This window comes from Aspergillus luchuensis, chromosome 1 (genome assembly GCF_016861625.1).
Source record: "Aspergillus luchuensis IFO 4308 DNA, chromosome 1, nearly complete sequence".
NCBI classification, from domain to species: Eukaryota; Fungi; Ascomycota; class Eurotiomycetes; order Eurotiales; family Aspergillaceae; genus Aspergillus; species Aspergillus luchuensis.
In genome coordinates, this window is record NC_054849.1 from 3089684 (window position 1) to 3111698 (window position 22015).

The 22015-nt window shown below is 51.7% G+C and overlaps 8 protein-coding genes across 8 annotated transcripts; 5 read left to right on the forward strand and 3 right to left on the reverse strand.

Annotated features, from left to right (window-relative positions):
• Positions 1-707: 707 nt before the first annotated feature.
• AKAW2_11067S (uncharacterized protein) lies at positions 708-1847 on the forward strand (the record flags this gene model as incomplete). The annotated part of the gene is made up of 3 exons (XM_041681533.1): positions 708-1147; positions 1267-1362; positions 1466-1847. The coding sequence occupies 3 exons, from the start codon at positions 708-710 to the stop codon at positions 1845-1847; spliced, it is 918 nt and encodes a 305-aa protein (XP_041537787.1).
• A 431-nt stretch (positions 1848-2278) lies between these two features.
• AKAW2_11068A (uncharacterized protein) lies at positions 2279-3418 on the reverse strand (the record flags this gene model as incomplete). The annotated part of the gene is made up of 1 exon (XM_041681544.1): positions 2279-3418. One exon carries the CDS (start codon positions 3416-3418, stop codon positions 2279-2281), a length of 1140 nt encoding a protein of 379 aa, XP_041537788.1.
• A 60-nt stretch (positions 3419-3478) lies between these two features.
• AKAW2_11069A (uncharacterized protein) lies at positions 3479-3973 on the reverse strand (the record flags this gene model as incomplete). Its single annotated transcript, XM_041681555.1, has 1 exon — positions 3479-3973. The coding sequence occupies one exon, from the start codon at positions 3971-3973 to the stop codon at positions 3479-3481; it is 495 nt and encodes a 164-aa protein (XP_041537789.1).
• A 584-nt stretch (positions 3974-4557) lies between these two features.
• AKAW2_11070S (hemerythrin domain-containing protein) lies at positions 4558-5484 on the forward strand (the record flags this gene model as incomplete). The annotated part of the gene is made up of 3 exons (XM_041681567.1): positions 4558-4638; positions 4741-5223; positions 5293-5484. The coding sequence occupies 3 exons, from the start codon at positions 4558-4560 to the stop codon at positions 5482-5484; spliced, it is 756 nt and encodes a 251-aa protein (XP_041537790.1).
• Positions 5485-6457: 973 nt separating this feature from the next.
• Positions 6458-8278, forward strand: AKAW2_11071S (cytochrome P450; the record flags this gene model as incomplete). The annotated part of the gene is made up of 5 exons (XM_041681578.1): positions 6458-6686; positions 6746-6942; positions 7007-7378; positions 7445-7575; positions 7672-8278. 5 exons carry the CDS (start codon positions 6458-6460, stop codon positions 8276-8278), a joined length of 1536 nt encoding a protein of 511 aa, XP_041537791.1.
• A 487-nt stretch (positions 8279-8765) lies between these two features.
• Positions 8766-10748, forward strand: AKAW2_11072S (HET domain-containing protein; the record flags this gene model as incomplete). Its single annotated transcript, XM_041681589.1, has 1 exon — positions 8766-10748. One exon carries the CDS (start codon positions 8766-8768, stop codon positions 10746-10748), a length of 1983 nt encoding a protein of 660 aa, XP_041537792.1.
• A 458-nt stretch (positions 10749-11206) lies between these two features.
• AKAW2_11073A (uncharacterized protein) lies at positions 11207-16360 on the reverse strand (the record flags this gene model as incomplete). Its single annotated transcript, XM_041681600.1, has 4 exons — positions 11207-12487; positions 12548-13582; positions 13808-16253; positions 16317-16360. 4 exons carry the CDS (start codon positions 16358-16360, stop codon positions 11207-11209), a joined length of 4806 nt encoding a protein of 1601 aa, XP_041537793.1.
• A 949-nt stretch (positions 16361-17309) lies between these two features.
• SED5 (t-SNARE syntaxin) lies at positions 17310-18485 on the forward strand (the record flags this gene model as incomplete). The annotated part of the gene is made up of 4 exons (XM_041681611.1): positions 17310-17559; positions 17609-17790; positions 17837-18400; positions 18450-18485. The coding sequence occupies 4 exons, from the start codon at positions 17310-17312 to the stop codon at positions 18483-18485; spliced, it is 1032 nt and encodes a 343-aa protein (XP_041537794.1).
• Between the last annotated feature and the right edge of the window lie 3530 nt (positions 18486-22015).

A 22015-nucleotide genomic window follows, 5' to 3' on the forward strand; every position in this document is an offset into this window, starting at 1 on the left:
TAAGATAACGTTCCGGACCGATTTCTGTCTGGCCCTCCGGTCAACATCCTTCGCACCTCGCTTCCAACATCTAGGACCAATCGATTTGACCAATATCTGCCTTGCGGCATGATGCACGATACTTTTCGTCCTTCTGCGGTATATAGCCTCGCCTTGAGACTTTCCCCTGGAAGCATTGCAATCCTTTCAGTTATAGTCAACTTTCTTCACCATGGCAGCCGCGTCTGCAACCATAGACATGTCTCAGGTTCCTGCGGGGACCCCTCCCGCCGGGGTGACTCCCAACCTATATGGCAATCCTCCGTCATTACAATCTACGATCATTGGATTTGCCGCGCTCTTTTACATCCTGACAACCATTGCTGTCTCCCTTCGCTTGTACTCTGTTGCTCGGAGCCTACAGAAGGTTGCTGCAGACGATGGTAAGCACTCTCAGCCATGGAGAACTCCATGTACCGCCTCCTCTTGCCTGTCAATCTGACTCACATCGTCTCTAGTCCTATGCATACTTGCCGTGGTACGATGGCTCGAGCGGCGGCTTCCGCATCTCCACATTTCTCCGCGGCTACAATAGCTGACACTTAATTCGGGACAGATCTGCACTTTCGCCTATATGGGTTTTCTGATCCACTGTAAGCATTCGCTTCCCATGAATATAGCCAGTGCTAAAAGGACTCGTGCCCTCAGTGAGCTATGCAGCTCGGCACATGTGGGACGTGCCTTTATCGTGGCTGTATAGCGACCAGAAATACTGGCGACTGCGCTTGGCGCAAAATCTTTTCAACCCGCTTGCCTTTTTCTTTTCGCGGGCGCCAGTATTCGTGCTCTACCGCCGTCTGTTCGATGCCCCACTTCACCGCAATTTCTCCAAGGCATGTTGGGCTGGTCTGATCGCGGCTTTCTTGCTATATATCCATACCTTCATTCTGACGGCAGTTGTCTGTGCCCCGCGCGCGGGCCACTCATACCTTGATATGGACACCTTCCACCGCTGTTCAATGGCGTTGCCGGACGCAATTGTGCAGGGAGCTGGGAACATTCTCCTAGATGCCTATGCACTGATTCTGCCGCAGCCTATTATTTGGAAACTGAAGTTATCGCGGCAGAAAAGGCTGAATATTGCCTTGGTATTCGGTGTTGGTTGTATGTATGTGTCAACCCGCCCCACCTGGACCCTGAATATGGACATTTGGCCTATCATGTGCAGATCCCGACAGCCCACATATACGAGGATCGTCTCTCACTAACAATGCACACGCCATTTAGAGCGCTACTAGCCAGCTGCATTAGCATGTACTACCGAGTCCAGCTGCACGTTGGGAGCGATACTGACTGGAACGAAGGGGCATACGATGTTACCTCGTAAGTCCTCCGCCCCGAAGGACGAGTCTTGGCGCTGTAGAGACGGCAGGTAATAGGAAAAGGATCAGACCCATTGTACTGACTGCCTTTCGCCTCTTGGCAGAATATTGGAGCTTAATATCGCTATCATCTGCAGTTGCTCGCCAGCCGTGTGGCGGCTAATACATCGAAACCATTCGCACGGATCCGATTCCAGAGGCATGGGCAGCACGCCAAGGCGACAACCACGATTATTCTTCTCCTCGCTTACGGGGTCCATAGTTGGGTTGCTCGGCTTCTCACAGAATGCTAGTAAGAGTAGCAGCAACGGTGGAAAATCGTTTACATCGTCATCGTCGGCGACCCCTAAACCCCAACTCAGCCAGGGGTCCTCAGAGCAGCGAGGCCCGTATCACAATCTACATAGCTCATCAGATCTGCCGAAGAATGCGGCTCAATTAGATGGGTACGAGATGGGTCGACTACATCAGAACGAGGGGAATTGAGTGGATACTCGCTCGTGTATGCAGTCTTCAGCCCCCGATTACAAAGTTCTGAACATCTATAGGCGCTCGTGCTGCTTCTTTATTCATAAATAACTGAACTTAATACCATGAATATATTACGGTAATTCACATCAGTTTAGTATTTGCAACCATGCTAGTCGTACAATTTATAGCGCAAATTTTAGCCGACATCTCGGAAATTTTGTCATATGCAGACCACTGTAGAGAGCCTCGCTTATAAACCTGCACTTGAAGAAATCTGCCTTGGACCCTGTTTTTATCATTCTGTCATTACCCACTAGTAAGTATCTATTACATTCTACACCTTCACACCTACACACGAAACATTACCACACTACATCCTCGCGCACCCTAATCAACAAATTTTCCGAACCATGCATCTGCAGAAACATAAGCACTAAACCTTAACCTCAAGCCCTACTTTCAGTTCCCTCCCCCTCCCTCTTTGCCTCCCCCTCATCCTCACCCACAGCCTCATCCACAACCCTCTCCTTGTCATCCCTCTGGACATCCCCCTTCTCCTTCAAGCCATACCCATTCTCCTCCAACTCCCCCCGTAGCACCACCCTCCTCATCCCCAGCCCAACCACAACGCCCACCAACGCAAACGCCAACCCCACCAGCCACACTGTCCTCAATGCCAACCGATACACCTCCCTCACCTGCTCTCTCTGCACCGTATCCATCCCCGCTCCCCAATCCCCAGCAAACTCCGCCGCCGCACCATACGCCCTCCCATCCAGCAACCTCTCCCTCAGCGTCTCATAATCAAGAATCCTCCCCGCGTACACATCCACCCTCGCATTAAACACAATCCCCGGAGCCGTAGATCCCCACACGAACGCCAACGATCGAAGGAACGCATACACGCCCGTAGAACTCGCCGTATCGGCAGGACCCAGGGATGACTGAATAGCAGGGAGGATAGTAGTAGCTAGGAAGCCCTGGCCTAGTGCGGCGGGGAGCTGGACACAGACCCATGCGCCGCGGGGGGAGTTAGCGGAGAGTAGGGTGAAGAGACCTAACGCGAGAGAGAGGGCTGCGAAGCCTGTGAAGTGTAGTGGGCGGCACAGTCCCGTGCGGGACATGATTGTGCCGGCGACCATGGCGAAGGGGATGAGGAAGGCGCTGTAGGGGAGGAGGTCAATTCCTGATGTTAGTGGGGACTTGCGCTGCACGCCCTGGAAGTAGATAGGGATGAAGTAGAGGGTCCATTGCATGAGGAGGGCGGCGTCAAAGGCGAGGATGAAGCCGAGAAGGCTGTTGCGGGTGGAGAAGAGGTGGGGAGGTATGCAGGGATGGGGACAGTATTTTGGTGGGAGGGCCTCGTAGATGTGGAAGAGGATCCAGCCAATGATGCCGATGATTAGGGGGACAAGGGTCGAGGGGGAGGTCCAGGGGTGGAGGGCGCCGCCGCCGACGAGGGCGAGGAGTTGGGAGAGGATGGACCCGGCGAAGAGGATGTTGCCGGGCCAGTCGATGCGGTGGATGGAGGGGGATGTATTGGAGGAAGAGGATTGGGGGGCGTCGAGGCGGAGGAAGAACAGCATGAACAGAAGTACGGGCCCGGCGAGGGGCAGGTTGAGGTAGAAGACCCAGCGCCAGTTGGCTTAGGCGAGGGCACCGCCGAGAACGGGGCCTAGGACGGCGCCGACGGCTGCGAGGGAGAGGACTATGCCTAGGTATTGGCCGCGTTCGCGCTGGGGGACCAGATCGCATACGATTAGGTCCACGAGGATGTAGATGCCGCCTGAGCCGAGCCCTTGGACCGTGCGACCGCCGATCAACTGGCCCACTGTGGAGGCGCCGCCCGCTAGGCCGCTGCCCAGGAGGAATAGGGCCACTGAGATTAGGATGGGGTTGCGTCGGCCGTAGATGTCGCAGAGTTGGGCGAGAAAGGGTTGTACGATTGTTTGGACGATGGTGAAGCTGTTGGCTATCCAGATATAGTCGGTTTCGCCGCCGAGAGAGGCGGTTACTTTGGGGAGAGCGGTGCTGATGATTGCGCCGTCTAAAGCGGACACAAAGGAGAGGAGGCAGAGCGATAGGAAGACGAGCCAGAAGGAGATGGAGTGTTTTCGTGGAGGGGGTCGGTGCGTCTCCATTGCTTGAGACCAGTTGTAGGGGTGGAAGGAGGTGTAGTTAGGGTTGTGGGAAGGAAGGTTAAGGGTGCGTTCCGCCTGGTGGGAAAAAGCCTACATATCAACTTGGAGTATATCTTAGGTGTATAGTTTGACAGTTGTATGACATGTCAAAGGGCCTTTAAGGGGTATTGCCAGGGTTCAGTATCGGGGATCTTCCAAACAGACATACTCCGTAGGACACAGTCTAACAGTAGCTCAATTTTTGAATCCAACACAAGTGCTAGGCTGTTTGTCTCTGGAGATCACTCGAACGGGCCATTCAAGTCTATGTTAGTTCAAGAATGTTCTTTGTGAGGTGTCACACTATAATCTTACATGCGACGCTAGCTTGATCTTAGTGAGGCGCCGTTTGAGGCCGGAGCAGGTCAGAGCAACAAAAGTCGTCCTATTACTCAGACACTAAACTAGATGCATAAGGATCAGCTAGCTAGCCACCTCTAGACTCTCACCCCCAAATCTTTCTCTTTCTTTGAACCTCTCATCCTCTCGCGATATTTAACGGCTTTCATGTCAACGGCTGTTACTCACTAGCATATCGCTGAACTATGGCTACTGGCACTACTTCCCGTCCATGGGCAGATGGTCCTTGGCCGTTGATCGAAACACCATCCAAAACACAGGACATTGTGAGTAGGACCTCGGTCATGTCCGATTCTACCCTTCTATTCTGGTGCCATCTGGGAGTGAACAAGAAGGTGAAACCACAAAATCAAAGTTAACAATCTCAGTCCAAACATGAAGCTCTCTACATCGCCAACGAGATGGCATTCGCCCACAACGCCATGCTCCGAGGTTTAAACTCCCTCTATCTGCAAGCCGAGCAAATAACCGAGTCGCAAGACATTGCCGATTACCTAGTCTTCCTCCGCAGCTGGGCCGGATGGGTATCCCACCACCACACTCTGGAAGAAGAGCAGATGTTTCCTCAATTTGAAAGAGTGATGAAGAAGCCCAATTTCCTCGAGGGAAATGTTAACGAGCACCATACCTTCCAACCCATCTTGAAGCAGCTCCTCGCTTACGGAACGGAGACCAAGCCTGCTGACTACAAGGCCTCGACCGTGCGCAGCCTCATCGAGCAGATGGCGCCTAGTTTTCGCGAGCACCTGGCCAACGAAATCACCAGCCTCATGAGCATGGAGCCGTATGACGGGCCTGCTTTGCTCAAGGTTTATAAGGAGTGTGAGGCTGAGGCGGGTAAACAGGATAAGGTGAGTCACTTCATCCACTTTATCTGGCAAGGCAGTACTTTGTTAACCAATAGCAAACAACACATTTAGAATGTTATCCCGCCCATGGTCCTCGGCCTCCGTGACATAACCTTCGAGGGTGGAAACCAGTGGCCCGCTATGCCGCCCTTCTCCACCCACTTTGTTCATTATCTGTTCGCACGGAAGCATGCTGGTGCTTGGCGTTTTCTGCCATCGGATACTTGGGGTAATCCACGTCCATTGGCATTTGGTAAACCTTAAGATACTGAGGAGAGATTGCGGGGGAAGGGACGGAGTTCAATGGTTTCTTTCATACAATGATCAGCGGGATCGGCAATCTCAGCCTGCCAATACGAGTTTTGGCTTTGTGTATGGCCACGTAGATGATGAATGTAGCCACTTGGAGCACTACTAGTGTCTGCTGTACGGAGTACTAGATCATTTCCCTGTAGACTAAATGGTATGTTGAGTGGTAGCAGCTGCGGGCCAAATAAGCGAGCTGCCATTGGTAAGTTGAGTGAGTAATATGATGGATTTTATTAGCAATTTAATACTACTGTATTCATTAGACATTGGACTGCCAGAAGGTAAACTTCTTCAGCTCTCGGTTAGATCAACGAGAGATAATATGAAGTATAGTGAGCGGGGTTAAACTAAAGATAGTGATACATCTCAAAAGACTCGTGCACCTGGCACGGCTAACGCTATGGGCACTAGACCCTGAACGGGGCTGTGGCTCGGAGAAGACCACAAGTATGTCTAAATATCCGGCTGGGCGAACCTAAATTGCGTTACAAGTTCAATATCAACTAGTAATTTTCGAAACATCTAATACCAGACTTCCCTGCAGAAATGCTGCGGCAGTGCATAAAACATCTCGACAACCTACTCCCAAAACGGCTGACACGAGAAGAGGCCCTAATGTCCGCGTAGCCGTAAGCGATGGTGTTGAGTCACTATAATGGCTGTGAGCCTTACTACTAGATATCCTTCCGGCTTTTGTAGCCATAGAAGGGATAAGTGTCAGACGAGCGAGATGGCTGTTGCCAGATGCGGCTCCGATATGTCTGATTGTACCCTGCAAACCACATAGATCTAGTCATGTTCGTTAAGTACACAAGGGCTGACGAGCCGTTTACTTTTACTCTTCTCTTTTACCACACGTATCGACTATCCCCGCACCGACTCTCGGTCATAAAGTGTGAGAAAGACCCCCGTTCATACTGCAGTCAATATGACTGCTTTTGCAGAGGGATTTCAGGCCCTGGTCCAACGGGACCTGACATGGACATTAATGCCGACTGTGGCCACTGTTATTATCGTTGCCTGGATCATAAGATCGACACTGCATCTTAGAAAGATTCCTGGGCCCTGGTGGGCACCATATACTCGTCTATGGCTGTTCAGAGCACTTTATTCGGAGAGATGCGCAGATGTATATCTTCAGGTTAACCGAAAATACGGTAAGCCGACTAGAAACAGAGAGTCATGTGAGGAGAATGAAGATTGAACTAGACTATAGGTCCCCTCGTCCGCATAGGACCAAACCACCTGATCACAAATGACCCTCTGACCTTTCGAAAGATACTTGGAGTGCAGTCAAAATACACTCGTGGGCCGTGGTTTGACGCCTTACGTCTGGATCCTCATAATGCAAATCTTATCACCGAGCGACATCGACAGAAGCATGATGCATTGAGAGCAAAAATGGCTCCTGGGGTTAGTTGTTCCTGCTCAAGCACATTCCTCTCAGAGCTATGTACCGCAAAGCTGACTCCCAAAGTACCAAGGCAAAGACATTCCACAGATGGAGCATGCCATCGACCGGAACCTCCTCACCTGGCTAGACTATATTCAGAAGCACGCCGTGACAACGCAAGAACGCCACGTTGCATTCGACATGGCGCGAAGTATACAATGGCTGTTATTTGACATGGTGTGCCACTTATGTCTCGGCCACCCCTTGGGCTTCATCGACCAACACGAAGACTGTTATGGATTTCAGAATGTCCTGGAAACACGTTTACCCATCGTGGAGAAGTTCGCCATCTTCACTGAAGTCAACACTTGGATCAAGATGATCTCCCACATACCGATAGTGCGTAGGGTGTTACCCTCACCTAAGGATAAGGACGGTATCGGGGCAATTATGGGGGTGAGATACTACTTCAGCTCGCAGATGTGCTGGGTTAATGATCATCGCCCTGACATGTATCGATAGGTCGCTCAGAAAACAGTCAACGCCCGCATAGCGCAGGGCATCCCACCAAAACATAACGAGACGATGCTAGATTCATGGCTTCGCAACGGCGTCGACGGATCATTGGCAGTCACAGAAGTTACAATTGCCCTGTGTGTAAACCCTAATTGATTACCCTCTTCATTCAAATCTGGTGCAGATAATATATAGGATGTACCGAGCATTAACTAACAAACATTCCCCAATAGCTTTGCCGGCTCCGACACAACCGCAACCTCCATCCGCGCCCTCCTCCTGCACATCATCACCAACCCCCTCGTCTACAAACGCCTCACAGACGAGATCCGCAATGCAGCCACCTCCACCCCCATAATCACCGAACGAGAAACCAAATCCCTCCCCTACCTCCAAGCCTGCATCCTCGAAGGCCTTCGCATCTTCCCACCCATCACAGCACTACGCGAACGTGTAGTCCCTCCCGGAGGCGATACTCTAAACGGAGTATACGTCCCCGAAGGTACGAACATAGGGCTCAACCTCCCGGGTTTGCTACGAAACGAGGTATTTGGGCCAGATGTGGATGTGTTTCGTCCAGAGAGGTGGTTGGAGGCGACAGCTGAGCAGAGACAGCGCATGGATCGGGTTCATGAGCTAATGTTTAATTGGGGGAGTACGAGGTGTCTGGGGATTCGGTTGGCGGTGATGATGATGGGTAAGGTGGTGGTCGAGGTGTTGAGGAGGTGGGATGTGGTGGCTTTGAGGCCACAGAGGCCGTGGAGGAGTCGGTGTCATGGGATCTTTTTGCAGAGGGATTTCGATGTTCGTGTTGTGGATATGGAGGGGACTGTGAGGTAGGGGGTGAAGGCGAGGTGGTAGAGTATGTGATATATATCCCATGGTAAGCTATGCTTTTGGGTAAAGAGCCAGGTGAATTGGCCTTGTCTAACTAGTACCATTGTTCAAGAAGTCGGGGATGTGGTTGTAAGAGATGTAGCTAATCCAGTAATCACAAAGTGCACCACCTAGTATGTGACATTTCGTTATTCCAGAGGATCAACACACATGATGGAAAACCGAGCAACGCAAAATATTAGGAACAGATAAAATAAATGAATGAGAATATGACAATATACAAATAAATCAAGGGCAAATGTGTTCCATGTATAACCAGTTGGCCTATAATAGTAGCCTCCGAGCTGCAGGAAGGTGGGTCCAGACACGTCAGGCTTCATTTAGTGCCTAAGAACACAATGGATGCAGTGTGCCGCGTCTCCCCTTCAGCTCATTTGTTTTCCTCCCCGCAATAACTGACGCCAATATTGGTCGATACTAGATCTCAACTATGTCACAAACCCAGGAATTGTATCATAAGCTGGACTCTACTTTGAAACAGATCCGTCTCGTTACCATCGAACCTGGTAAATGGACAGATGACATCCAGTGCACCCTCCGAGAAACTTTGCTAGGCGATTCGGAACCCTATGAGACGCTCTCCTATGTCTGGGGAGACCACACGAATACGAAGAATATCATTGTGAACGGAAGTAACTTCAAAGCTACGGCAAACCTCGAATCAGCCCTCCGTCATCTACGCCGGGACACTCCACGGACTATGTGGATTGACGCGATATGCATCAACCAGCGGGACCTGGAAGAGCGTGCTTCGCAAGTAAGCATTATGCGCGATATCTACCAAGGAAGTAATGTGACCATTATATGGCTTGGTGACGGGGACGAACGTGCCGAGTCATTTTTTGGTCTCGCTCGATGGTTTTACGATCAAAGTCACAGTGACGGAGAATCTGTTGAAGAGGTTTGGATGTGCATGCGAGAATTGACAAACACCGAAGATCAACGTCAGAGCTTGGAATTCCTGATCACAGATATCCTGAGGCGACCCTGGTGGACCAGAGCATGGGTGTTTCAAGAGGCCGTGGTATCTGCAGAAATACTAGTGAAATGCGGAAATCATGAGATTACGTGGTTGCCCCTCTGGCGGCTTGCCGATATTTTATTCACTAGGACATACTTTACCAATTCCCTTGACCGAGTCTCCACTGCAAAGCTCGAAGATGTGCTTAAGATCCAAAAAACGAGAGAAGAAACCCAGAGAGGCCATGAGATATCGCTTACGCAACTCGTTGCTTGGAATAGACGCCAGCGGTCATCAGATCCCAGGGACAAGATATTCAGCCTGCTCGGTTTGGCACGTGGTGGGCCAGGAAATGCTATACATCCTGACTATTCGGTGAATAACACACTACTGGAGGTGTGCCTTGGCCTTGTTGTGCATTCTATCAGAGATTGGGGTATGGATATAATATGCATGAGCCAAGGAAGCGAGAAATCCCAGTGGCCATCTTGGGTACCTGACTGGGAGGTTTACTCGAGTGAAAGCTCCAACGTTGCCAGCCCCTTGGTTGGCTTCTTCGCAGGTGGAGAGCCAATACTTCTTAAAAACTTTTGGGATATCCCCCCATCTGACTATGACGCATCTCGGTCAAGGTCTCCTGAATATAGATTGCTTCTCGACGTGCCGGCTCTGAAAGCTGTAGGCATTTACGTTGACACCATTGATTGTCTGGCAGTAACATATGAGCCTGATAAACACGGAGCATGGTCTTCATCGAGACCCGATCCGTGGGTGGCCCTCTTAACATCGTATTTTGAGACCCCACCCCATATCCCGGAAATCTCAAGCTGGATATATACTCTTCACAAGTTTGGAACTCTCATGGAAAGGGGGAAACTGTTGTCGAATGAAAATCCACATAAAAAACACTTTTTTTCAATGTCGATCAAGTTGATGAGAAAGATAAGGGAATCAACAACTGGCCGTGACTATGTTGGTGGGGGCTCGCTGGCCCATGCATACCTCCGAACATTGATCGCGGATACATTTACCTCTGGCTACAGGACGAATGGTATGTCTGACCCCCTGCATATGGATGAATTCGTTGAAAGTCAATCTGCACCAAGTGATGAAGCCACTGAAGAGGACGATACTGGCTATGTCCTTGGCGAAGAGTTCGTAGATGATTACTGCCTTGGTGTGTCAATGCTCAATTACGCTATTGAGCGTGCAACCTCATACCGTCGGCTGATGATCTCCTCAAAGGGTTATATAGGCCTGGTGCCGCCAAAGACTCAGGAAGGAGATCTCGTATGTGTTCTGTTCGGTTGTTCTGTGCCTGTTATTCTCCGCAAGCAAGGGTCTCACTATATCTTCATTGGTGAGAGTTACGTGCATGGCATTATGGACGGGGAGGCAATCCAGATGATGAATGAGGGACACCTAGTCGAAGAGGACTTTACTTTGGTATAAAGCATTGGTACATGTTCTGCTGCAGGGTATTTCAGCAGGGCTGGTGAATATTGTTCATAGTGTACGACTAAGCCTTATGGCTGCAGCTTCATCTGAATTCAACTATTTGTCGAAAGGATTGATTGGGAACGCATACATAACAGCTTCGTGCAACCAATACCACTATCATAAGCAGCAGCAGTAGATAAGAGAAGTCCGCATGGGTCAAGCAACTCCTTAGACTAAGTACGGGATGATATACTAAAGGTTACTAGCAGTACTAACTATCTAACAAAAGGCAAGTATGACACAACGTGGGTATCTCCATCCGCAATCACCATCACGATCAAATTCACAAATCACCACTATTAGCTTATTCGCGCCCCCCCGGAAACACTTGCACTGTACAGTTCAAATCAAAAAGATTAAGATTAGATACAGCAGCAAAAAAACCATAAGATCAATCGACTAATTGCAGACTATATCCCCGATTCATATCCCATGTATCCGACCGGCCTCCACTCCTGTCCCGGATATGCCGTACTTGACATGACAATCTCGGGTTCGCTGGAAGCATCACTGGCATTATCGTGATCTTCTCCCCCGTCTGCTGAGGGGACAGGGAGTTCAACGGGAGTGGAGACAAGGGCTCGGGGTGGGGCGGGGCGGTGGGGATGGCTGCTTAGATTTGAGTTTGTCTGTGTACTGGGAGTGGGGCCGTTGGATACTGTGCGGGCTCCGGATTCTGTTTCTATTGTGGTGAGGGAGGGATTGGAGTCTGCTGTTGGAGGAGTATTGATGCATTGGGGTTCTCGGCATAAGCTTGCGGTCTTGACCTCTGTATCCGGGTTTGGTGTAGGGGACGGTGACGGAGAGACGCGTGATTGAGCGTCAGAGAATGAGACTTGCGCTGTCGTAGACGAGTTGTCGCGAGGTGGAAGCTCGGATGGGGACACGATTGAAGGAGATGCGACTGATTCTGGAATTGTGGATAGGGGAGAGGGTGAAACTCCAAATGAGGTCTCTCGTGTCGGCTTTGGGTTCCGCATGTGAGATTGATCGATGGTAGTGGCAGCGATGGCAGATTCGAGTATATTGCTGGCCTCCCTCCGTGCTCTGTCTCTCTCTTCGACCGTTACCTCGTTCTCAACATGCTCGTCAGGATCACCACCCAGTCCGGACAGACTCAACTTCCACGGCAATTCTTGATCGCCCACTCGACTAGTCCGCGGTTTGCGTGCGAACCGCCCCAGCTCAATCGCCGGGTCAGTCGCATCGGTATTTGGTAGAGTTGTCTCCTCCGGTCGGGGCGCGCTTTCCTTGGGACTGCGGGATCGGAGGTGCAGTTCCTGCACGTACGTGCGGGAGGTGGTTCGACCGCGCTCTGGAGAACCATTAGTGGGAGTGTTACTTGGTTCATATACAGTTTTGCTGCTATAGAGATAGTCGTCTGAAATGGATGAAGTATTATGAAGAGTAGGGGTGGAAGCATGCGGGACGAAAATGGCTTGGTTCTGGGCCTGGCGGAAGGAATCTGGGGTGGGGATGCGGGGAAGACTCGGCGGCAGGTGGGAAAGACTGTCGCTGGCATTGGGAAGGGCGTGGTCGAGGGAATAGAAGCGGGTATGGCTGGATGTGTGATTTATTGGACGCGATGGAGAGGCCGTCGTGGAGCGCTGGATAGGGGTTTCAGGTCTGGAGGCTTGGTTGGAATGCCTTGATTTGGGTCGGTGGGGACGAAGGTTGGTACGGAAGAGGCCCTGGATCATGATCAGTTAACCTTCAAGTCTTTCATCCACTCTATAGAGACAGAGACATACTGTCAATCGATCCAGAAGCGGCGGCTTCTGGTCCGACGATGGGCTGCTGGGACCCAGGGAGATGCGACGAATGTCCCGGATTTTGTCGCCGTACTTCATCTTCAGTGCGGCCAGGCGCGCGTGCGGGGTGGAATCCTGCGATCGGGAATTCGCTTCTGAGGTCGCATTCCGACTCGACGGTCGGCTCGGTCTCAGCGACGACATGCTGCTTACTCGCAAGTGACCCGAAGGTGGATGACGACCGTTGAGCGGACGCAGCAAAGACCGATCATTGCCGGTCGCATCCATCTCCGTGTCGGGGTGGTGGCCGACGATGGAGGGCAGAGAGAGACTGGACGAGGCAAGAGGCGCTGCGAGGGCGACAGCCGTAAGTTCAGCCGATTCACTTCCCGGGCGAGCGAGGCACTCACCGTTAAGCGCCAGGGCGAAGGGAGGATCAGCAACCGCATCCTGAGTGTCCAATGACGAGATTGATGGTTGGACTGACCCCCGCCGAGGTTGAACAAAGGCTGCAGGGGGCAACGCAGCATCGCCTCCAACACTGGCTTGGTCGCTGTCGCTCACGCCATCCAATTGGCCCGAGACGCTTTGTCCGGCCTGACCGGGCTGACCAGGGGTCGCCAGTGGCGCGTCATTGAGGGCTAGTTGGATCCGGCTAGTCCCGCTGTCATCGAGTCTCTCCTGTTGCTGTTCGTGCGCATCGTTAGCGACGCTCTTTCGAGGATCACTGGCGGGTGCCGGTTTGCGAGACGGGAAAGACTCCCGGGCTACAGCTCCCAAGTGAATGGATGCCCTACGGCGATCCTCGCCAATGGCTACTGCGTTGCTATCAGAACCGGGTACTTCCTTCCGCTTCACCCCCCAGCTCAGCCGATGATGTCCAGCCGGTCGAGAAGCGCCGGCGACCGGGAGACTTCCAAAGTGGACGCTATGGCGCTGATGGCTGGGCCTTGTTCCTGCAGGATCCAGGTCGGCTGCTTGCTGGAGCTCCGACAGGGGCACCGGTCGACGATAGCCGCGCGAGGACTGAAATCCCTACATATCCCCGCATTAGAGGCGATGAGACGCAGCAAAATAAACCCGAAAAGGAGTGGTGAAGACATCATTCATGTCACATTCTGAGGCACTGAGATCTGACCAATTACAGCGTGGTATCAAGCAACATAATCACACAGGCAAGAAACAAAAAAAGAACAGGCCGAGCGTGCCGCTCCCTGGCCAGACCGCCCATCATTATCAGTAAAGAGATTAAGAATCTACCTTGTCGTTCCCTCCGCCCTTCAACTTACTCCGGCTGCGAGCAAAAAATCCCTTGGCGGCCTCGCCTGCGCGCCCTCCCAAAACTCCTGCCGTATGCAGCAACTCTTTGCCGCGTTGCTCTACTTGCTGTTTGTTCATCATTGCCCCCAATGGCGCCGAGGGCCGTCGCGCGTGCCCCGAGCCGGATGGAGATAGATCAGCTTTACCAAGGGCAGCCAATTTCGGGAACTTGCCTCGAGAGACGGGCGCCTTGGCACCGGTGGTCGTCAGTTTCGTGCTCTTCTCAACCACATCATTGTGTTCGGGGTGTGTCTGCACTGTGACAGAAATCCATTGGTTAAGACCCGTATCAATGGTCCCAAACTTCGCTCGGGTGTCGTTGAAAGCCCGAACGCGTTCCTCCGACGTCTTCATCGCCAAGATTTCCCGGAAACCAAGCAGAGTCGGCTCGACAGTCGCTGGGGTCGTGAACATGACTCGCGACGACCGCCGGTCGGAGCCTGTCTGGGGTCCCTCGTCTGCATGAGAATCGGGAATGACTTCTGCATTGTAGACTTCAGGCAGGTATTGCCCATCGGAGATGATGCTTCGATCATCCGGTACGGGAGGCACGATAGTTAGCTTCGGCTTCTCCGTAGACGGCGGCTCCTTGGCTTCACGTTCCTCAACGACGGGCTCAGGATTGGGGGCTATCTCTGTCAGCTGGGCGCGATCCTCGGTGGGTGGAAATTGCCCAGGCATGGGCACGGGCGGGGATTGTACACCCGTCTCGGGAGCAGGCTCCCCAGATGACGAAGATTCCCATGAAAATCGTCTGGTCAGCTTCGGCTTCGGGGCTGGAGCGGAAGTTGTTGGGGCAGCAATGAGAGGAGTTGGCTGTGCGGGCGTATCCTGCAGGGCAGCTGAGGGACTGTCGTAGTCAGGAGGTTGGTCACCCTCGCGAGAAGTGGGCAAGGCCTCCTTCGTCCAATAACGCTCGTATTCATCCAGCATGTGACTGCTGTCCTGCTGCGGTGCGTCCAGCCGGCGCTCCTCTTCATGGTCTGGATCCTCCGACGGGGTATTTTCCCGGCTCAAAGAACGAATGATTTCCTTCCGCAGCCGGTCGCTCTCTGTGTCCTGAGGCGAGTTGTCTGTACTGAAGGATGGAATGATGACCGGGACACCATCCCCGGTGGTGATCGTAGGCTCAGGGGGAGGATGGCTGCCACCAACGCTAAGCGGTGCGGGCAGACCCTCGTCAGGCTGCGGTAGTTGCACAGTTGCTTTCTGCGGGCTTGCGATGATGTTTTGGGGTGAGTCTGGCGTGTTCGAGGACATTTCCCCTACCGCAGACGGCGCAGTTCCTTCGACGCTAGCAATAACCGGTGTTCTAGACGGGCTATTGTTCGGGCTAGGAAGGCTTAAATCTCGACGGTGGCCAGGCTTGAACACCATGTTTCCTGGTTCTTCTTTGGGTGTCGAGATGGTTTCGGGTTCTTCTACAATCGTAGGAGTCTTGGTCTCACTCGGGTTGTGCTGGGGTATGATTGGGCTAATCACCGAGGTGCTATCGCTGTTAGACCGAGCAATGCTGTCCACCGTGGTGCTTGGGGTCTCGGGCACATCGAAAGCCTGATGAACAACCGACCGGAATCCCAAGGAAGGATTGTGCTGTAGTTTATGATCCGGACCCTCCGACCCTGTATCTACCTGGGCGTTGGAATGGGGTCCGAGCGAGAGGTCAGGATTGAATCCAGAAAGACGTTTCATATCTGGCAGCTGGATGATGGGAGGCTCATTCGTAGATGCGTCAGCAGAGTGGGAGCCGTGGGGCGTGCTTCCAGCATCTGACGGCCTCTCAGTACTGTCGTGGGCCGGGTGGAGTATGTGATCGCCGGGAGATGCCGCTCCCTGTTGTTCGTGAGAGGTCGACGCAGTATCCTGAGACACTGGCGCTCCAGGTGGCGCCGCACCCGACGGGTTGTCAACAAAATATCCGGCCTCAGATGCCTGTTGTCTTGCAGCACTCTCTGCCCTCATCCGCTTGTAGATCTCGGCTGGCCGCACAATTGGGACAGTCCGGTTGTTGTTAGGAGCGGCCGCCATGCGGTCTGCAGAGAGGCTACGATGCGCTCCAGCACCAGCTGCGTCCAGTGTTGCCACCTGGTCCATGGATCTCGACCGATCTACTGAAGGTAGGGGTGGACGAGACACGTCTCTCGTGAACATGCTAGGGATATCTCCGGTGCTTTGGTTCATGCTGGGAGGCTGCGGCACAGGCGGAGTCTCATCCTCATCGTCATACTCGCCGTACTCATCGTCTCCCCAATCATTCCCATCGTATGAGTACTTTTTGGCCTCAACCCAACGTTTCGTTTTCGCCCGGTTCACATTCGGCTTAAAGGATAGCGGGGTGCCGCCGCGTGGATAAGGAGAGCTCGGGCTATCGGAGGTGGTTGAGGAGCTGGATCCAGGGCAGCGTTAGTTATGTGCGGGGACCTGCAAGCAAGATATACGCATGGCCTACAGTTTGTGAAGCTCCGGCTCGTAAGGCTGGAACTGGCGTGCCATTGCTGACTAGTCTGAGCGTGTCAACCCGATTATGAACATTAATAGAATAGTCGGTGTAAGTGCCCGATCGGCATATCACATGCCAAAGACCTGGGTTGAGAGGCGTATGGGAGAAGCGACCGTCGATGCGAAGGTGCTGCGAGGTTGACCGGAAGACACGGGAGAACGAGAGAGGATGGTTGCACCAGATGACGTGGGAGCAAGGATGGCGATGACAGCCCAAGCCACGGGGCAGCGCAGCAGCGGCGTTACGTGGAATGGAGTTATTCTTAGTAGCGAAGGAAGGGATGGGCGATGTCCGATCGCGATCCGAATGGGTACGGAGGCAGACGAGTCTGGGGATGGGGGGACGGAAGGGAATTGATTGAAGTTAATCGCCAGCGGGATAAGATAGGCTGATTGCGATGTTCCCCTGAGACTCCATCGGATCTAATAATGAGAAGCTCTACTGCTTTCAGTTAAGCCGCTTTGGTCCGTTGGCAGCCTGACGCCTGGGGCACCCCGTGGCTGGTGCTGCCCCTGTGGCTAGTGAGAAACTGGAGTGGCTGGGGTGCACGTGGCTGAGCCTCCGCCTTTCCTATTACGGACGGAAGACGGGCTGGCGACGTCGGCTTCTCGCTCCTCCTCCACTCTCTCTCCATCTTCTCTCCCCGTGCCTCTACGGTGGTCGATGCTGGTCTCGGTTGATTGATATGGCCTTTTTGTAATACTCCAACTTTACCTTCAATCTATGCTTCTCCGCTCTCGTTCTACCTTAGCTATACCATCACCACTCAACGGACACGTCTCCAGTTGCCTCCTTATCGATTAGATCGCTTCCGTGGAATCTCACGTCGCGCATTCGTTCTGCATTCGGCTATACCCCTGTACATCTTCGCTTGAATTGCGACCGACTATCGAATTATCTTTCTTTCATCTAATCCCCGTTTATCCTACATCCACCTACACAATGACCGGCCCGTCCATTCAAGATCGTACCGGCGAGTTCCACGCCATTCTGGGTCAAGCCCAGAAGCGCATGGCCGCCAACAAAGCTAGCGCACAGCGCCAGGCTCTTCTGACAGATGCGCAGCGGAAACAAGCAAACGGTTCCGCAGACGGGCAGGGTGGCAAACGAAGGTCGGAGTTTGCCCGGAGAGCTGTGGAAATTGGACGAGGGATTACGGCGACAACTGCTAAGCTGCAGAGACTGGCCGAGTGTGAGTGACTTCTAGACGGTTGAGTCGATCGAGTTAACATTGTCCGCAGTGGCCAAGCGAAAGACGCTCTTTGACGACAGACCGGTTGAGATCTCCGAGTTGACGTTTGTGATCAAGCAAGATCTCGCCTCGTTGAATCAGCAAATCGCCTCGTTGCAAGCGCTTACTCTTTCACAACACCCCAAGAGCAATCGGTCGAAGGCGGACCAGGAAGGAGAGCACAACGACAATGTACGTGCGGCACATAACGAGACCGATATGAAGCTAACGAGATTAGGTGGTTGTCATGCTACAAGGAAAATTGGCGGATGTAGGAGCAAACTTCAAAGATGTGCTTGAAGTGCGAACGAAGAACATCCAGGCCTCGCGATCAAGAACCGAAAACTTTGTCTCCTCGGTATCCTCAAAGACACATTCCGCCCTCGATACGCAGCGCTCTGATTCCCCGCTCTACAATACATCCGGGCGGCGGACGCCTCAGCCGGGCGGTGCTTCCGATCTACTGACTCTGGAACCTTCGAACCCATCTCCGCTCGGCCGCCCCTCTATGCACTCAGATCAGCAACTATTGGTCATGGAGGAAGCCCAGACGAGCAACGCCTATATCCAAGGCCGTGGTGAGGCAATTGATGCGATTGAACGCACCATCAGCGAGTTGGGTGGTATTTTCGGTCAGCTTGCGCAGATGGTCAGCGAGCAGTCCGACATGATCCAGCGGATAGACGCTAACACGGAAGATGTTGTCGATAATGTGCAAGGAGCACATCGCGAGTTACTGAAGTACTGGACGCGGGTATCCGGGAACCGGTGGCTCATCGCCAAGATGTTTGGCGTCCTAATGGTAAGCTCATCCCGCAACCTGCTGGTCGAATTGCAGCTAACTTGTGCAGATCTTCTTCCTACTCTGGGTGTTGATATCGGGATAGACACACCCTATTCTTTTCTCTATAATGTATTAATACTGGTTCGTATTCGTCCTGCTGTGCTGAACGAATAATGCAACCGTTTCTGTCGCTTAGCCTTGCATTCTTGTCTGCTACCTTGTTTGGCCGTGGCTAGATCTGATGATCGATCTTCTACTATTTACTTTATGTGCTTCGGATGGCCTGATGTGAATACGGTCCATGATTGACTAGATCAATTTTATTCCCTTTCCTTGAGCTATTCTCTTTGACTGCATCATTCAATGGCTGATGAGCCGATTCAATAAGTTTTGGTACACATGAAGCAGATGTATGACTCCCAGTGCATTCCACTGTTATCATTCCAGAAGAATCATCTATTCACTTACCCTATAGTATATATAAACCTTCTTTTTTTTTTTTTTTTCCTTCTCCTCTTCTTTCTCTTCTTCATTCTGACACCCTTCCTGCCACCCAACAACTTGAACCGGCCTTTATTCGTAACAGATATAAAATCAAGCAATCTCCTAAATTGCTGACTCATGAGTTTGCGGTTGTCCTAGCAAATACTACAATGAGCCCAAGCCGAATTTATCTTCTAGAAGCGAACAATAACTCTACTAGCCACCCCAACTCACGATATAAATGAAGGCTGGGAAAGACCATTGTTAAATAACCCCATATTCTGGATACTTTCCACGTCCCATGTCATATGATGTTTTATATCCCCAATAAGACACCAGATAGCCCTTCTGAGGGTACACTTAATCTTTCATGATCCCACGAGGGAAGAAGATAGTATTGACTACTATGGGTCACTATCTCTAGAGGTACAAGGGTAGGGGTCAATCCACAGAGAATAAATTCGTACCTTGATATTCTGGACAACCCAATCCCTGAGCATTCGAGAGAGCGTGTGGACAGCATGATACTACGTCTTCAATCATTCCCTCTTGGCCGTAAGCCAGCCCCTACCTCCTCATGATATGACAGATGGTCAAGAGGCCAAAGGCCCCCGCAAGTCCCGTATAACGACAAATATCGTCGGCTTGCTGTCTACCTTGTGTGTCGAACACTCGACTAACAGCCCTGCCCGTCCGAGGATATTGTTTTTGTCGCCCCTTACAACGCCCAGTGGGACATGCATCTGGTCAGTTCGAAATCCCTTGCATCTTCAGATGTTTACTGCCGGGTGGAAGAGGATTCCGGAAAGAACCAGTGAGTCAAATCAGGGGGGCACGAGGCTTCTGTTGTTACTCTTTATAACGATGGCGGCGGATAACCCAGGCTTTTTGAAGACCCGCGACTATCTTACTATCAGTCTCAGCCGCGCGAGGGCCGCGTTTCTTGTTATCGCCAATGTTCGTAAACGAAACGAGGCGAAAGAGACGAAGCCATGCGCTCGCTATATAAGACACATGATTTACTGTGTCAGGAGAATGCTGGAGCTAATGTCTATAATCCCGCGATATCCCTCACAGAGATAGAAGACATGTCCTATACAGTTGCCGATGGTGTGACAATGCCACTTTCACTGATAAAGCGGCATATTGATGGATGTTGCAACTCGAACAATTTCACAAATATCGGTGCACTAATTGCGCTAGTCTACTCTCAATTTCGGGCTTACCCACTCCAACAGAACGTACCCCAACGATGACAATAACTAAGGGATGGCTATGGCCGAATCCACCCTGCATGTCTCTATTCGCCGTAGAGAAGATGAGAATCGCAGATAACATTCCAAAGCATATCTTTATGAGCTCCGTGTTCAAGCTTAAAAATCATGTTCTGGAGAGTGCCAATTTGTCCTGAACAAACCTTGAGGATACCGTGTCTTGGAAAGTCGAAGTAGACCTCGAGTATCGTCTCTTTGAACATTGTTAATGGTGAGGAGTAACTGTTAAGACTGCCTCAGACCGAAGATAGCTTGCAACGGTGCGCGGCGAGTGAGACACCTGGTCATCTAAAGGGCTTATGCCCAAAGAAACGCCAGACGTGGCATCGTCCGCTGGTTCGATCTACATGACATCTGCTATACATGAAATACCGTGATGGGCTACTTTTAAGGCCATTTAATGCTTCATAGCAGCATAGGTTAGTCGGTGACGACAAGTATTGCCCCAGTCAAGGCACATCATAATTCCAGCAGTAGGCGGGAACGGTTCCCGCCTACTGCCGGGCCCGTTGCCAGGTCCTGTTCTGACTGACCGGTGGCCTCGGCAGAAGATCTGAGGAGCAGCGTACAGTCATGGGAAACCGACGAGGCCGTGCAGGAGGAATAGTTGCGCGGTCATAAGAAAGCTTCTGCTGCGGAAAAGCGCACCTAGCGCTTGGGGCGGTTTAGTTGCGCTGAATACTATTTTATTTGCAGTCACATGGTTTGAGTTATCGAGTTCCAAGCTCACGATCATGATTGAAAGGACAGCTCTCGATGTAAATTCCAACCTTAGGTATTCGGCGCCTGGTGCTGAGAATTGACGCTTTCGTTGTTCCGGTTCAGATTATAACTCATAAGTTCTAGGCTTCTGCTAAACACAACCATCCTTACAAGTGTGCCAGATACGCCGGGATGTTCATGGTATATTGCTTCCCTGACAAAAATCCACAAAGTACAAAGCGGTGATATAGTCTGTGGTGTCTTCATAAAAAATAATGGCGTGCTGTGCCAAAAAGATACCGGTCTGCCAACCTGGGCTCCTAATAACAAACCAATCCGGGTTGATCACCAAAGGAAAACTGCTTGGTTACCATGACCTGAGCTAGATACTGCATTTAAGTACACTGAGACCTCATGGGACTTTGCAAAGATAATTGGCTTAATGGCTACTCTGTGCGGACAACGCATACCTACCGACAATCCTCGGGCGTCTCAATTAGGGTTCAGTCAATCAGCCTAAGACACTGGTTCTAGAGTTATATCTCCCTTAGCTATACTGGTCAGAGCTATATCCAGAACTGATACTTATGGCATACAACAGCTGCATGTTCTCACCACGAAGGATGAAAGGGCACCTCGATCGACGAGAATGTGTCAAGCGAGTTGCCATCATCGAACGCGCCATTTTACTGGTCGTCCAATGCCACTCCACGGACTTAGATGTAGAAATATCCTTGATATACACCGCGATTACCGAAAGAGACAGTATTAGGCATTACTCAGGGGAGAGAGGTAATCAGGCCCGGAAATACCTACTTCATCAAAGCTGCTTTCTCCATATCTTGCTACTCTCCAGGATGTTCCATGTCCAGCGCTCGCATGCCGCTCCGCACTGCCTGGGATGCGAGGGAATATAACGACAACGCAGCATCCGTTGAAAGCAGGACAATTTTCGACATCATCTAAGGTATATCTACGGATGTCTAGATCTGTTCATTTCGATGTATGGTTTTATGACCTGGTAATCAATATCTCTCAGTCAAAGGCGGCTTCAGTCTACAGCAATAACCAGGAATCAAAGACTCAACCACAGGTTGCTATTCTCTCGTCTCGCACATAAGCTGTTGTTTTCCTATTACTATGTCGCACTTATATCAAAGTCAAGGGTTTGCTA